This window comes from Melozone crissalis, unplaced genomic scaffold (assembly GCF_028551555.1).
Source record: "Melozone crissalis strain CALT ecotype California unplaced genomic scaffold, PUWL_Pcris_2 ptg000018l_1, whole genome shotgun sequence".
In the NCBI taxonomy this organism is placed as follows: Eukaryota; Metazoa; Chordata; class Aves; order Passeriformes; family Passerellidae; genus Melozone; species Melozone crissalis.
In genome coordinates this window covers 8,954,858-8,972,308 of record NW_026535796.1, presented here as the reverse complement: position 1 = coordinate 8,972,308, position 17,451 = coordinate 8,954,858, and the positions used below count along the sequence as shown (strand labels likewise).

Here is a 17,451-nt window from a genome sequence, read left to right as displayed (position 1 = left end):
GCTACACTACAGTGAGCTACTCTGTGAGGTGGGCAGTAGAAGTAGATATAGAAAGACATTTTAATGCTATTACATTTCACCCTCTGAGACTGGATTTTGTCTTTGTGTTTCAGGTCTGTAGAGCACAAGCACATTTGTAGAGATTTGCACTAGAATCACTGACAAGTAAGACTGAACATTAACTAGTGTTAATGGTAACTAATCTCTCTGAGAGATCCTTTCTCATAGGGAAGAACAGGCTTACTTTATTCAGAATCATTAATTCTGTTAAATAAAACATAGTCTTTATTTAGCTTCTTACAAGCCCTCAGTTTGTCTGCTAACAGTAGCGGCGGCTTAAGCATTAGTCTGAAAATTGTTCTTATAGTCTAAAAGTTAGTTTCAGAAGTGGTTTTTCAGAAATGGATTTAATAAATCAGGAAACTTCTGGGCATTTTCTTTTTTCATGTTTTATAAAATGTACTGTCCAGAATTCTAATAAAAGAAAAATACCACCTTGGTAATTTAATCAAATGTTTATTTCCATATGTACAACTCAACCTAAGGGTAATCTGGACCCTCTGTAATCGTAAGCATGTTTCCCACCATTGCTAGTAGAAACCCTTTTCTGAACAAGAATTTAACAGGTAGTAGCAGATGTTGCCTCTTGTTAGGCTTGAGTTTTATGGAAGCTTCAATAAAATGCCTAGGATTTTCTCTTCATCTTATTTTGTGATAAAAGTTGGATCTGGTGGACATTTCCACTGCAGCGACTCAGCTGAAGATGCCCTTAGGAACTGGAATCTATCCAGATGATATTTTCACTCATCATTGTGGCACTTCCCTGTGGCAGCCAGACAATTATGACACAGTAGCTGTTGGACTGCTGAAAAAAATCACAGCAACTTGAAAGCTCTTCTAAATCACAGCAAAGAGCCTTGTGCATACCCTGAAATTCGCAGAACATATCAGCAAGCACGTAACATGGGTGACTGATTGGAAATCAAATGAGATTTGCAGCTTGTTTGATGGCCAGTCTCCTTTTGCTGGAGAAGAGGGGGAGGCAGTTTTTCTTGCAGTCTGATATTTCTCTTCTCCATCCCTCTCTAGCAGCTTGCAGGCTTGCTTTTATATGTGACCCCACAGTACCATAATAATGGTCCTGGGTGAACATGAACATTTTTTCTGCCTTCACCTCTCTCTCTCCCCTCCCACCCATCCCAGATGAAGTGGCAGGTGGACTGAGTGGGAGCAGTGTGAACTCAGTGCAGAGAAAACGTGTGACTCAGCAGTTCAGCAGGGAGCTGCTGAGCGGAAAGGCAGCTATTCTCCTTGCACGCTCTGGCATCAGGTTGCTGTTCCCCCAGGGATGAGAAGAGGCTCTTTATGGATGGAGATGTGCAGTTCCCCCCACCCAGCAGGGCAAAGTGTCTGTGTATTCTTCTCAGCAGAACTTATTTCAAGTAGAGAGGAAAGTTTCTTCCAAGTTTGTTAGAAATGTTGCCAGTGAACGGGGAGAAGCATCGGGCTGGAAGTACATAGACCTCTATTATCTGCCTGACTGCACGACTTTCCCTCTTCCTTTCTTTCTCTCTTGGTGTGTCTTTCCCTTTTGGTAATTGGGATTTGGCATAAGCAGCAGCCAGACTCCACCAGCTGAGCTTGGAAAGTGCAAGTGTACAGTACTTTTCCTGGCAAGTAGGTGATACCCCTTTTCCTCTGCACTGTCAAAGAACTCCACAGAAAACGCTTGCCTTCCTCAGAAGGAGGCTTCTGTCTTTCCCCATGCCACCTGCCTCCCAGGGACAAGTAAGCTCAAAGAAAATTGATAATTGTGGGTTATCCTCTGTCACACAAGGTTAAATTAACCATCTCACTGTTAGGGAAGGGCCCTTGCAGTGCCTATGTAAGCAGTTTGGTAATGATGAAAAAGTTGTGGTATTGTATTACCAATTATGTTTGTCTTTCAGAATGGAGGACTGAAGTAGATTTTTCTACATAGAGTAATCAATAACAGGTAGACATTTTATATCAGTGATTGTACTTACTAAAGCTCAATTTAAAGCTGTAGTGTGCATCATTGTCACTGAATTTCCCCAGCCACACACACAGAAAAGGCAAGCTGTGGGGTGGTGTTCTCTTGAATCTTCAGAGAGCCTGAAACAGTGTCACTGGAGAGCTGTTGAGCAGCTGAGTTCCCTTGATGGGCATATCAACCCATGAATTGGTGTGAATGAAATACAAATACTTCCAGTGTGATCTTTCTAGCAAAAATACTCAACTTGCTGAAATAGAATCCTTGAATGTTAGACATTTCAGTTGTTCCCCACACAGCTATGAATACCTACGGCCTGGCTCAGCTTGTTCTTACAGTCCAGGGTAGATACACTTAAGGCAAACTAAAAGCATTAGAAATTGTAAGCTGAAATTATTCTCGGATTAAGTAACACACCTGTGTTGCTGCTGTGTAGGCTCAGTCTTGGTGAAGAGTCTTCCATTCCTCTGTAATATGTCAGGGTGGGTAGTTCCAGTTTCTTGGACCTCTTACTTATCTTGATGGTATGTCAGGCTTATTTCTTCATGAGTTCTGTTACAGAGAAGAGTTTGAAGCTTGCAGTCCTACAAAGGACCATGGGATGGATCTAGCTGCCTTCCAGTTAGATACCAAAGGTATTTCAGTGTTGCTTTGGTGCCTTGGTGCCATTACTTAGGGGTAAAGGTAGTGGGATCCATAGGTCTGCCTGGCTTGTTCCTTGTGTTTGAATTAAACTGTCTTATACTTTCTGAAGTAGCTCTCAATGTGGTTTTGCATTACAAATGCAAGATCTACCAACCACAAGCTCTTGGCAGCTAAAACTTGGACTTTATCCAAAATGGAATTGGAGGTACTGAGGAGATTGAATTGTTGTAAATCCCCTGTATCTCCAGTCAGTCAGTAGTAGGTAGCTGTGGGGTGCACCTGGGGAGGTTTTTCTTTGCAGTTTTTAATCTGGGTACTTTTGGGGCCTAGATGTTCTCCTCCTGAGCAGCAATTCACGCAGCCATTTGGAAAACATAAATGTATTGAACTCTTGTAAACAAAGCAGGTCAGGAATCAAGCAGAGTAGCAGTTGTCGTGACCAGAAAGGTAAAAAAAAAAAAGAATAATGGGGAAGCTAGTAATCCCCAGTTTTCACGACAGATTATTATATCTTTAGTGTACATTTTCAACATAACTTATCAGATGAGTCAGGAATGCAGACAGAATCAAGAAGTAGACTTCCTTTGGTGGTGATTTTTATCTGTCTGTGAACAGTAGTGATGTCATGTTTACTGCTTAATAAATTAGGTTGCTGGTCATAAAGAAGTTCAGTAGAAATTTCAGAGTTAAAAAATAGTGACTCGCTGGTTGGTTTCCTGCAGAGTGAAGAATGTAAGTACACAAGTTGTGTTTGCCATGCAAGTATGAGAGGTGCCCTTCCTCTTACCCACTTCTTCCCATACCACCACAGTGCAAAAGAAAGCTAATTATTCAGTTTCCATCTTTATCATGCTGCAGTGGTAACCAAAAAAGAGATTGTTTTCTTATCCAATACCTACCTCCTAAAGCTCTGTTCTTCGGATAAATAGGCTTTTTACCCTCCAGCACAAGCTGCCTCTTGTTCATGTGCACTCTGAGGTAGCTCATTCAGGTTTGATATGTTTTTGTCTTCCCAGCACCTGGACTGGCCTGCAATCAGGATGCCTTAGAGTGTGTGTATTTAACAAGGTCTTGACCATATCTGTGAACTACAATGCCAAGGCTGTGTCCTGTGTGTGCTGCTGAGGTGCATGTTAAAACTCTTTAGCAGTGGACTGAAACCCATCTCAATAGAGTACTTTCATCTACTCTTCTTCCATCAATAGCAGTTCTCCCTAGCAGTTAGATGGAAATTAGAGGCAGGGATTTCATTAGGCAGTTGTATTTGGACATCTGAAGATGCAGAAGCCATAAACAGACTTATCACTCTGGTCTGAAATGCTGGTAATCCTGATGGACGTGAGGTATTGCTGGTATACCTCGTATTTTGTTGCGCTTCCACTCTGTGGTCCATTCCTACAAATTCTCACCACACGTGGCTGTCATGAAGATGTGGACAGGTTCTGAGGGAAATGTACCTCAGTACATCTAAAACAATTAGGGACAATGCAACCTAGCTGCTGTGGTGTGGTGGCTACTGCAGCTTGAGAACAGGTGAGGCCCCTTTTGCCCTCCTGTCTTGTGTGTCTTGGAAGGTAAAACCCCCAATCCACCATTAACAAAATTTGTATTTCCTGGTGAAGAGGCAGTACTATCCAATCCAGAAGCATCATTCCTACAGGGACAGTGTGATGGATGTACATAAATGTCTAATAACTGAATGAGTACTGTCCTTTTATTGCTGGGATGCATTTTCTTTCTGTTATAAAAACAGTTTTGCTGAGGAACAAGTCTTTCTCTCAAAAATACATTGTTAAATTAAGTCTGCCAATGGAGCGGTGCCAATTCCTTGAGCATTAGTACCCGTGTACAAGTTCCTTTTAAAATGTTAACTTCATTAGGAAATACAGCCAGGATGTGAGGTTCTGAGGGGTTGTTTTCTGTTTTGTTTTTCTCTGAAGGCTTTAAGTATGATTCAGTCGAGTTACAGAGCTGCTAATGCTTCACCCACAGCAGGATTTGATGGGATCGTGGCATGTTTGTTACTGTAAGGCTTTGTTGACTTACTTGTTATTGCTACAGTGCCTTTTAGTATTTCAGCTAAGACTAGTACTCTAAGCACTTGTTTTTCTGAGAGTTATATAGGTGTTTTTCATTCTTCTGCCTGTTATGTACCCACCTATGAAGTCAGAAAAAAAAGAAGATAGATACAGGGGGGTTAAAATGGGCATTACCAGAGTTACTATGCCAGCTTTTACCTCCTGAGTGAAGGAAGATGTTTCGCTATATATATTATTCTATAATATGATAATATGTAGTGCTGTGCCTTGTATTTTTGGCAGCTTGTTTTGGTAGCAATGTTTAAGGAAAGAATGCAGGATGAATGGATCCCTGGCATGATCCAGAAAGTGCTTTTCCCTGAACAGCAAGGATGAGTTTAAGTTTATGGTGGTGTTTTGAAGTTTCAACTTGTTTTCACAAGCCATATGGCTGCTACAGATGTCAGAGACCTTTTAATTCCTCTGCCAAAGGCTTTTTTTTTCCTAACAAGTGTAGTCTTGTGCCAAAGCAGAAGTACTCATGGAGCTTGCATCCCCATCTCTGTGATGCAGGAAATGAGGCAGCTATCACACAGATGCTACATTTCACTGCCAGTCAAATCACGAGCAGGGGAGAGGCTCTGTTCATTCCTGCAGGCAGTGATCCTTGCCAGCTCTCTCAAGACCTTCACATTCACCTTGACACAAGAAAGCTTCACTGGTGTTTCACTCGTTACCTCATCTGCAACTGAAAGAATCCTGAGCCCATTAGGGCAAACCATACAGGAGTATTGAATTGCAAGATGATGTGTGAGTGCTAATTGAATTATTGTTTAAAGCTGGCATAGTTAAATAAATACAGAACCTGAGCAGGGTATCATTCTATTTGTTAGAATCTAATCTTTGGGATTTATAGGAGAAAATTTTTGAGTGGACTTAAGTTAACATTAGACCGTCTCTCTATATAACCAAGGCATGTGTCTCTATTTATATGTATGGATTCAACCAGTTCTCCATTATTTTAGTTCTTACAACTTTTTCCTTCTGTTGTGCTAGTGAAAATACCTCTTGATAAAAATGTCAGTTCTGCAGAGCTGGAGTCCTGGGCTGCCAGGTCCACAGGCCAGGTCTCTCTCTACCTTATGCAGTGAAAATAATTGAAAGTAAGAGTGGTCTATTGTGTTCATAAAGGGCAGTTGTAAGAAGGAGAATGTGACCCCTACAGTTGTATGGGTGTTACTAGACAACACTGGAATTCCAGGACTTGGATTTCTAGGCTGTGGAGAGGCACAGATCCCCATGGTTACAGAGTGCCCTAACTTTGACATCTTTGTTGTAAAAGATGCAGTTAAATGGCCTTCATGTTGTTGTATTATAGTCAGGTGTTTGTTTCCAACCAGAAATGACCTTGTAAAATCTCAGGCTGGTACAAGCATGAAACAAAGAGATGCTGTTTACCTGCTACATAAGGCATCACCCTTAGTCAGTTAAAAAAAGTTCTGAAATATGAAATATTATGATTTATAAAAACCAGCTGAAAGCTGAGCATGAAATCTGCATTCCTTGGCTCCTTGCATTCCTTGGTCTGGTTGTCTTCCCAATGTTGTTTTAGTTTTGCACTGTGTATATTTTATCTTGAGATTTGGGAAGGAGTATGCAAGATAGGAAATCATCGGAACCTGAAAAACAGTAAATATGTTCATTAATCATTCTTAGAGACAGAGGTGCATTATTTAATGCAGATAAAGGAGAAGTAGAACTTAAACTGTGTTTAGTGAAAATAGAGGGTTAGAGACTTTAGGAGCAAACAAGAATAAACTATAAGAAGGTAGATATTTTTCAAGTTTAGATCTCAGCTATAGGTGCACATCTCTCTGCAAAGATAACAAAAATAGTTTCTGACACAAAGATTCTGTCCCTGCTAAATTTCAAATTCTCATTCCAAAACACAGAACATAAACATCCCACAAAAATAGCAGGAAAAATTGGCAATCATTAACAAGCATTTTCCTTTCTATTCTTGTTTGAATCTAGTGAGACATGAAGCAGCTTAGAAGCTTGAAGCTTTTCAGCTTTAAGGACTGAGAGGTAGACTTCTTGTGATGTCTAGCATAGGAAAAAAAAAAAAACTGCATTGAAAGATGAATTCTTACTATGGCCAGACCCAAGATATATTTCATTTTATGATAAGAGCTAGTTAATGGGTGCTTATCTGACTTAGAGTTACAAGTGTGAGACATTTAGAGAAACATTTGCTAAGAGGAAGATTTTGTGGAAACCTGACTTCAAGAAACCAGGTAAGGGCCAATGGTGTGGCCTTTCCCTGGGACACAGGAGGCTGGTTTAGGCTTAAGTCTACAGAGTTTTACACAGGGCAGCCTTGGGGCATTCCTCATATCCAAAAATGTAAGTCAGTAATACTTACACTCAATGATTCTGGTCTTTCACTCCTCACTTGTGAATTAATTTATGTCTAAATAGACTCTATTCAAAATACTGAGGGAATAGCCATACCAGTGGTTATTTCCACTGAACAAAACAGCCCTGCAACATTATTAAATAGCTCTTGAGTATGAATTCATCCAAGAAGTGGGTTATTGGAATAAAATCTATTTTATTAGTGCCTTAGGACATTCAGCCAAAACCCAGAGTCCCTGAGCACTGTTCAGACACATCAGATGAAACAGTCTCTACCTCAGAAATCTATAATCGGATTAGACAAAGCAGACAAATAAAAGAAATAGAGAAATTGAGACAGGAAGGGGCAAAATGGGTTCTTTGCCATCACGTAGCTGGGAAGTGTGTAGCTAGGCAATAGCACAGGTAGCTTTTTTTAAAAAGTAAAATGAAAAAGTGCAGCAATGTAAATGAGAATTTGTTAACAACAAAGCCCAGAATCTGTACCTCCGGAAAGAAAGGGAAAATAATTTATCCACCCACACTCACTTTTTTCTGATGAAGGCAGGTGAATAAAGCTGCACTAATAGAGTGTGACGCTCACAATCCTGAGCTGCGCTTGCTGAGGCAGAACGGAAAGGTAACCATCGTCTCCAGGAAAACAATAGCCCTGCAGCCCCCGCCGTGCCGGCAGGGTCACATCCCATTCATCCCCTGCACATGTCGTTTTCACGCAAAGGTTGTTCCCGTCCAGCTGGGATGGAGTCAGTGGATGAAGCTGAAGGACGGCAAGGAGAGTGGAGCAGGAAGGAGCAGTCCCTGAAAGCCTCCCAGAAAACTACAGTGCTCGGTTGGCCTCCCCCGTGGAATGGATTGATACCTGGAGACAGCATGTATCTGTTTGTCCTCTCACAGATACTGGTAAGGCAGCTTGCATAGCTTTGGAATGCTGGGACCCTTATTTTAGGCCGTGCTGGCTGGGGAGGTTTCCTCACTCACTGTAGATGTAGCAGTGGGAATGGGTGTAGTCCTCATTCCTGCAGCCACCTCTCACGGCTTTGCCTTGAAACAGCCCTTGCCTTTTCATGTCCCGCACTCCCGTCCCATTTCCTGCCGTACTGCAAATGCCTCCTTTGCCAAATCACCAGTATCCCACCAAATCCTTTTTCCATAGCTGATATATATGCGGGTAAAGACCCATGTTGGTTACAAGTGGACTGGGAGGTGTGCTGTTTAAAGTTGTGATGTGGGATGAGCTTATATCTCTCTGTGAGTGTGTTAAAGTCATTGCTGTTGTAGTTTATGTTAACTGTGGCATGTGCAGCACCCTTGAGTGTTTTAAATGAAAAGTTTTCGTGTGTGTATGTTTGTGTGTGTGTATTTATAGTGATACCTATGTGAAACATGGCTGTTTGTGAGAGCTTTGAGAGAGGTCTTAAGAGACTTTCAATAACATCCTAAGATCATGGAATTACTAGTTTTGATCTAAAAGTAGTAATCCTGAAAGTTCAGAAGCCAGAGGAACCTCTTGCTCTTTCAGTGTTGCTCCACTTGCTGTTTCTGGGCAGCTTTTTCGCTAGTGAGGGCTGGAGGGAGCCTGTGTAACTCAGTGATGCACATCCAGTTAATAGTGGCTGAGCTTGGAGCCTTCAGCCTTTTTATTCTGTTAAGCTACAGCCTAGAAAATACCTGACTTCTTAAATCCAAAGCAATAATCAACGTTAAATCAATGCTAACTAAATTAGTTAATTATGCAGTCTTGAAATGAAAATGAATGTGTGCATAATGAGAGATGCTAATTGCGTCTTTTCTGATTGATTGCACAGCTTCTCAGCATGATGCTGTGGTACAGCACTTACGGGACAATCCCAGCAGCTCAGAATGCCTTCGACCTGCTCTCCTACTTGCTTACCCCATTTAAACAGGCTTTTTCAGATCAAGGGGAGGTAAGTCCCTGTGCTCCCCTCTGGTTAAAGAGTTAATGTCAGTAGCCTTGAGTGGTCTTTCTAATATCTCTTCTGATAAGTATAATATGTGTGTATTTCACATGTACATACTGAAATGGTAGAGGAGTTTCCTGAAAGCATATGAATATTTTATCTTTGAGATATTGGGCTGAATTTTAATGATGACTATGATTTTAGGTCAGCACAGCAGATTTTTCATTATGTGCAAATTATTGCAAGTGAAACAAAGCAATAAGAAGTCATCTCATTAAGGTTTAGCCCCCAGTAAAGGGAGAGCTGGAACTTAATTTCTTAGGATGACTAGAAGCTTAATTTCTGGAAGAATGGATCAACCTGTATAAAAGGTGCAAACTGCAACATAGTCTCAAAAATTCTTTTTTGTTGAGTGTTTAGAACATATCTGTGTGCAGGAAATGTATTTCAAGTGTACTAGGTGCACAGATTCAATTATATCTACAGAGCTACCCCGGTAAAATTGCCTAGCTTCTCACCATGACATGATGACATGTATACCAGAATGATTCACCTGATAAATTACTGGTAATTATACCCAGTGCAGATTTTTCTAGTGTGGACAGAACCTTAATTAAGTGGTGAACAGCTACTTTCAAAAATCTTATGAAATATATTTGCTATCAGAATGCTTAGATTCATTGTACGTAATCTTTGAGGCAGAGGCTTTGCAGTGCTAATAGAAAATCTGATTCAGTGCCTCTTGTGATTGGAGTACAGTGGAGACTGTTTTCTGTTTTCTCAGTGTTTATGAGCTGCGTGTCACCTGCTCTTTTGGGGTTTTTTGAAAGAAGCACTTTTTCTTCTGCAGTTGGCTTTATTATGCACAGAGCTCTTCACAGACTGTTGCCTGTCTTATTTGCAGTGGCTCAATCATTAACAAATTGTTGTTCCTTACAGAAAAACTGATTTGTATAATTTTGACTTGCAATAATTGTCCTTCACAGAGGAAAGTGATTCCTAGAATGCATCACAAGAACACCCCATGTATGACTCTGTACAGATGTTCATGCATATGTTTGAGGACTGTTTATTATAACACTATTTATTGTGCAAATTTACACTTGAAAACAGTATAGTCAAAGAAATCTTCTCATGGTAAAATAAGCAAATGGAAGCTCTTAACTCCAAATTTCTCGTTAGCTGTACTAGCAGGAGAAAAACAGAGTGAACTTCCTTGCTCACTGAAGCCTATTAGAACTGAATTTTACACCTACTACAGAGACCAGGCTGAACTATAGAGTACTATAAAATGACTAAGACATCAGAATTAGTTCCACTGCCAGTGGTGTGAATTAACCTGATGGTGTTTCACTGAATGTATAGAAAGCACAGAAAACTCCTCTGTGGCTGGATTCTATTTAAGGACCCCCAAGCCCAGGAACAGTACTAAACTTTGTTTAAAGCCCTTTACCACAGTTTAAAAATCACACTGACTGTAGCAATGAAGTGTTGGTCCAGTCTGCAAAACTGTGTTGTGGATTCAGATCTCAACTTTGGCAAAGGGGGGGGAGGGTAGGAAGCAGAACTCCTGTTTGCCTTCACAGTGAAATTGGGGATTTAGACCTTCTGAGATGCTGGGCCTTAGAGATGGTTTCAGTTTCAGTCTTCTCCAAAGCCTGGCATTTGTTTTTGGTGCTGATGGCAGCTTTTCCACAGGTGAGTATGATATCAGTAAATCTTAATGGGAAACAATACACACTTGGCCAAGAACATGCATGCAGACACTCAACTGTGCCCCTGCATACTTCATCAACCATTGTCTATTCTGTTGTTCCACAGAGCCTGACTACAGTTGGGAGTGTTGTGGTATCATACATCCTGCTGTCTTTGGCTTCTCTAGGACTGCTATTTGTAGGATCTCTGGTAAGTTATGATACAGCACAAACTGTATTCGTGTCCTTTTTCAGGGAGTTTTTATAAGATGTCTTATTTAATGAAAGTTGTTGGTGTTGTGCCCAAGTTGATTGTAAAGCATCATTTTTGGGGCCGTTTCTGTATAATTATCTGCTTGCTTTATGCAGAGGAATTAGCCTTACTTGATGAATTGGGGGTTGCACTGAAGTAGAACGGTATATAAAAATAGTTTTTATTTTTTCCATCTACAGATGGGCAAACTATTTCCACTGAAGTAGAATGGATGTGTCCATTAAGAGGACCATCATCCATTGATTTCAATGGCAGAAGGAGCTTTTCCAGAGTGCCACTGTTCTTCTGAAATCCTGTTAGATGTAGGCCAAGGCCCCAGCTGCAGAACAAGCTTAAGTGGCATGACTACAATTAATCTAGTTAGCTGTCAGCTGTTGGGGAGCAGCAGTGTGTTGTGTTTCTCCATGGATTGTGTAACTGGCACAAAGTTGTGTGCTAGATGGGCGACTTATGGAGAGCCCTGTCTTGTCAGGGAGCTCTAACTGAATGTGGCTTTTCAAACCACTCTGTGCTGTTCTTTTAGAGTGGGAATGCAGCTACTGAACATGCAGACAGAGCATCACTCCTGTCCTTCCAGAGGTGCACCCCAGGGAGCTTAGGAAGTTGAAGCTGTGCTGTACACATGCTGTTTGAGTGATGAACAGCATAATGAAATACATGCCAGAATCATGGGACTGTAGGTGGGCAGAGATTGCTAGTCTAACATCCTGTTTGGAGCTGGGCTGTTGCCAACACTTGGTAAAGTCAGCCATGAAATTTTCCACTCATGTTTTGAAAACCTTCAGGGAAGGAAGATTTATCATCTCTCTGTGTGCCTGTGCCACAACCATGTAGCACTTTTTGGGGATGAGATGTTTCCTCGTGTCTCATTTGAATTTCACAAATGTAAATAATATCTGGACTGAATTTCTGCAGGTTTGTGGCCATTGTTCCTTGTGATATCAGCTGATACTACCAAGAAATGTCTGGCTGCATCTCTGGAGCTGCCCTTCAAGTAGTTGCAGGTCACTGTTAAATCACCCCAGCCTCCTCTTTGCCAGGCTGAGCAAGCCCAGTTCCCTCTACCTTTTTCCTGCACTCTTGAGCTTTGACCTCCTTTGAAACCATCTACTGGGACCATTCCAATTTTTCCAAATCTGTCTTAGACTGGGGGAACTAAATTTGTAGACCGTATTCAAAATGCAGCTCCCTCAGTGCCAAGTAGAGGGTAATACTTCCTTTGATTTGCTGGCCACACTCCCTGCTAGGATGTAATGTCACATTATGTGCCATGGTTAAGTTCACTCAGAGGCAGGACAGTGGCAAAATCTTCTGTTTAGTGTGTCAGGAAAATGGACTTTCTAAAAACCCTTCACAAGGCAAAGCAATTATAGTTAATGCCTCCATTATTGTGGTAATTGTTGTAGGCAAGGAACTTAGTCAGGTTTATGCAATTTTCTGGGGGTTTGATGCTGCTGTACCTTATCCAGATTAATTTTGTCCTCAAAAATGAACTTTTGGTAATTCTGTAATTGCAAATATTAAAAAACAAAAGACAACTAAGAATTGTCAAGAACTGTATGAGTTCCAGATAAATTTGCAGCAAAATATTCTGGGCTGAAAATCTGACTATCAGGGGTGTGATTTTTTGCATATTCAGCTATTTCTTCATGGATGAAAACATTTATTGCTGACCCATCGTTAGCACAGAAGATAAAGTTAAGTGAAAGCTCTTCATGGCCAAAAATTCTGATCTCTCTTTGGTCAGTTTTGTATGTGAGCTCCTTGCAAGCGAACATGAATACCACTATAGATTAAAGTAGACTTGACCCATTTTTGTGTTGGTTAAAATTTGTGTCTAGAAAAACATTTTCTAACAGTTTCCATGTTGGCAAGTTTGCACTGGTTTGTATTCCTGTGGTCTGTGCTAAGACTTTCCTAGCTAGAGTAGAGGCACAAATGTCACTCTGTGTCACCTTGCTCTCTGGATAAATGGCTGGGCCACAGAGTATAAGAAGTGTCCTTTGAGTTCTGATCTATGGTCCATCCTGCCCAGCATGTTCTCTCTAACATGGACACTAGGAAGGAGAGGCTTTTTAGAGAGAGCAAATGAGCCTTGTCCCTTCCTGCCTACCTGTCACCTTCCTCTCAGATGCCTGAGGTCATGCTGCTTTGCAATTTGCAAATTTGAAAACATCTGCTTTTATCAGTATTTGCAGAATAGAGAATAACGTAGTAATTGGCAGAACATTGAAAATGGTGCTTGAACCAGGCAGGGGTTCTACAATCCCAACCTGGTGGACAACAGATTGTTGCATGATGACAGTTTTCTTTATCTTCCCCTCTGTCTCAGCTGAGCGATCTCTCTCTCCCTCTCGACATAAAATTGATTTTAAGCCATGTACTGCCTAGAAGAGACCTTGAAGGAATCTTCCTTTGAGAGTGCCTTTATGACCAAGCCCTTCTTTCCCAATATTGAAATTGATACTGTTCTGCATGACATCCTAATGTGCTTTACTAGCCTAGGAAGATAAATGTGGCCTTTTTAGTGGCACTTTTTAAAATTTAACTGGTCATTTAAAAACCATGTAAGAAAAGGACAGAAGAGGCTTTTACTTGTGAGAGTAAGACTTGTTCTTAGTCTCAAAAGGATGCATGACAATTCAGTATAATTTGTATGGGCAATAGCCTGAGTGATACTACTCCAAGTTCTATGCTGGATGGATGAAGTTGGCCTAAGGTTCCAGATCCTGGAATTCAGAGGTGGGCTTGAAATTTTTAACTGAAATCTGTGTGGAGGATTTGAAGTCTACTGATGTGATTTCCAAATAATCTAGTCTTATCACAGCATCTGTGCAAACTGATACGATGAGGAAATTTTTTAGATTGGTGCAATTTCAAACCTTTTGTTAACTTGTAATATTAACTTTCATATTGCAGTTGTGTCTTAGAACTTCACAGAATTCATTATTTAATGTTCATACCATATTCAGATCAGATAATTAAATTATAACACAGTCTGTGCCTCAGCCAAAAACTGATATGGGCATTTTGAGCCCCAGGATCAGGTACATCAAAATTGAGGCCTCTTCAAAAAATGATGGGTTTGTGCATAACTTTGGGGTACAGTACCTGGTTATTAAAGATGTTCAGCTCAGCTGTATTAACTTAAGACAGCTATATGTAAATTTCAGATGGAAAGCCATTAAATCAGGAGAGGTATAATTTGTAGAATACTGTAGTGGATTTTTGTTTTGTAAACAAGCCTGGGAAGGATAAGGAACTGAACAAAAGGACAGTGGTATCACGTTGGCTTGCATATGATGGTCACAAGCACATTCCACTTCCACTGTATCCCTGAGTTAAGCCTGGCTAGCTCTGTGGAAACCTCTGTGGCTGAAAGCAGGTTTGAATGGGTAAATGTGAATCCTTGCAACACACACCACAAAGCCACTCCTGCATGGAACATTCCTGTTCTCTTCAGTACTCTCCAATTCTAGTAAAGACAGCTGGAGTGCTGCCCCAAAGACCCATGCCCTAGGCTATGTGGAAGGGCTGGCTAAAAGCAGCAACTTGTTTACATGTTTGTTTCCTCCAGGTTTGGCACCTCCTCAGAGCCCCTCCAGACCCCCCCTTTCCGCTGCAGGAGGACAGACGGCAGTCCGTGAGCCGGCAGCCCTCCTTCACCTACTCAGAGTGGACAGAGGATAAAAATGAAGATGACTTCCTAGACCTGGACCCCGTGCCAGAGACTCCCGTCTTTGACTGCGTCATGGACATTAAAGCAGAGACAGACCCAGCTACTCTGACGGTTAAATCCGTGGGCTTGCAAGAAAGGTAGGGTACATGTGACTAACAGGGAAAAGTCTGCTTCCAGATTTTATGGGTTTAGGAGTTCTGTGCCTGGTAGGAAGCTTTACTGTCTTTGTGAATGTCACTTTCAAATGTGGTTGTGAAGTCAAGCACCTGCTTTATTTCCTGTCCTGTTTTCAGTCCAGTCATATTTACAAGCATGCTAGTTAAACAGCACACAGTTTCTGGACAGCTGTCAACAAGTGCTGTTCTAAAGCATCATTTCTTCCCATTGAATACATCTATTTGTGTTTGATCAGTGTCTCACCACTCATCAAGACAGCAACTGCATTGCATGAAATCCCCTATGGAGCAGTAAAAGCTTTTACCTCTGAAAGAGGTGGGTCTCGTTGATATTTGTTTTTTCCCCTGTCACTCGTAATGGAGGACTAGTCTTTTTCTCCAAAAAGCAAACCACAGAAAAAGTGATAGTCTTTAGTATTTCTCATATTAATGAGTTAATCCAGAAGTAAATGAATTATTCAAATGAACCCAGTAATGGAACTTTGGGGTGAGTTGGTATCCACTGCTTGAACCATAAGGGCAGCTTGAAAAAAGGAGTTTCTCAGGCAAGTCAGGAGCTTCTCAGAGAGGTTCACAGCTGGGAAAGGGTAGTTTCAAGATTAAAGGAAAATCTTTTTCTGTTTTGTGTCCTTTCAGTTGTTTTAGTGAAATAGAATAAGGGTCTTGATTATAGAATTCCTGCAAAGAAATTCTGCAAAAGTGAGGATGTTACAAATAAAAATGAAGTTACTGAGAGGCCCAGCATAGCAAAGTATCACCTTTCTTTATTTCTAAGTTTTCAAGTTTATGGTGCTAACCCTAGTTAATTCTCATCTCTAAAGCTTAAAACAAAGGACAGAGCATAGATTTTAAGAATACAGTGCTGATTTTCTGAAGCTCCTCGGGATGCAGTAAAAAGGAGTGTTACAGGAGAGCTTTCAATTTGCACTCTTGTGGATTTTGAATGTTTTTTATTACTTTATGGCTTGTTATAACATTGCCCTAAAATTTTTTACCTTTTATTGTTTTAGTCTACCTTTATATGAAATCACAGTAACCTCTGGGGCTTGTCCCTGAAGCTGCTGCTTTGTTGCTTTTTCATTATAGGCAAGATTGGGCTTGAAATATGTGAGTCATTTGTGTTCTTCACTATCCCTGATTTCATTCCATTTCTGTCACTTTAAAGGTGTGACATTTCTCCTCAGGTGACTGCTAGCCTCCATGAGAGACACTCACTGTATCAAGAGAATTGGGGAGTATTGCTTGGAGAATAAATCAATTGGCTAAAGTAATGAATTGCAATCAAAAACCTGTCAAATAACTAGAAGTGGGACAATGAAAGCAATTGCTTGAAGTTCTCAAACTAGGTGCAATGCAAACACTTCAGATATAAACTTGTTTTCAACATAAATATGTCCTTGAGAAGACAGACATCATTTCAGGTTTGAGCTGTGCCCTGCAAACTTCATTTACATTACACATTGCTCACTTTTCCTTTGTTTGGTGTTGTGTCACCTACCTGTGCCTCTTTGGCATCCGTTCTGCTTTTCTCTTATTTCCCTCTCATTCTTTAACCACCTATGCAATTAAAAGGGTGGTCAGGAGCTAAATTCGAACACCACTGAATGTTGCTGAAGAAGAAATAATCTTATTTCTTCATGCTGAAGAGCTATTAATGTAGGTAGTCTCTTCTACCTTGAGAGAACCAAAAGCAATTCTTTTCAAATGCATCTCTTGGGGGAGAATTATGGTAGCTGTTTAATAGCACACAGGAGGGTGAGGTGAAATCCTTTGAAAGGTGTCACTAAAGATTCCATGTCTGCCACTGGTGGCATTTCCCCATGGGTGTGAATCGTAGCAGGAGGCAGGCTGCAAGTTCTTTTGGACAAAATCCTGAGTCTGGGAAAGGGCTGTCATCCAAGTGATGACTCCTGTCCTCTCTGTGAGTTGGTCATGCCTGAATGCCTACATGGTTTTATTAGCTCCTGCACACTCCTGCATACACCCTCTAACTAAATTTTTTGAGTCAAGATTCATCAAAAATAGGTTTACTGTATAAATGTATAGAACCTCTACCTAGTAATCATCATATTGTGTGGCTTTATTATTATGTTAAAGATATTTAAATATAGATTCGCTGATGGCTTTTGAATCTTGCTTTTGTCTATCTTATGTGAGACTATCAGAAGCTCAGAAGCGCTTTAAAACTTTATTCATAGTAAGCATTTTGACTTCTTTTGTTTGTGTGGCTAACTAACACAAAAAATTCTGTGCTTAAGAGTATCTGTTTATAATGTGACTGTTCAAGTGTTGGGACTTTCATTTTACCCTTCTTATGATTGGGTACAGTTGGGGAAAGAACATTTTTCAGATGGAAAAATTATTCACTGCAGTTGCTTGGCTTTTTGTGTCTCTATTAATGTTTAACTGGCAGTTTATCCCAAGATCTTACCCCAGCGATGTTTCAGGGTACAAAATCATCTTCTGCTCTTGTCCACACAAGAAGCATCACCCATTTTCTTACAGGTAGTGACCAAAATGTCCCCATCAGAACCAGCTGGGTGATTTCCTGAGGTTGTTCATCTGTCATTGCTGGCAGTGATGGATCTGTTGTAAGCAAACTTTGACTGCTCTG

At 40.8% G+C, this 17,451-nt stretch overlaps 1 protein-coding gene across 4 annotated transcripts in view; it reads left to right on the top strand.

Annotated features, from left to right (window-relative positions):
• PTPN5 (protein tyrosine phosphatase non-receptor type 5) overlaps nt 1-17,451 on the top strand; it is a 77,145-nt gene that overhangs the window by 36,340 nt on the left and 23,354 nt on the right. For 3 of the 4 annotated variants that reach the window (XM_054276108.1, XM_054276107.1, XM_054276106.1), the window contains exons 3-6: nt 7,814-7,995; nt 8,901-9,020; nt 10,836-10,919; nt 14,560-14,798. In XM_054276108.1, coding sequence (XP_054132083.1) covers nt 7,814-7,995; nt 8,901-9,020; nt 10,836-10,919; nt 14,560-14,798 — 625 coding nt within the window. Of the gene's footprint in view, nt 1-7,650; nt 7,715-7,813; nt 7,996-8,900; nt 9,021-10,835; nt 10,920-14,559; nt 14,799-17,451 lie in introns of those variants that run through there. The other variant, XM_054276109.1, reaches the window with a different exon arrangement.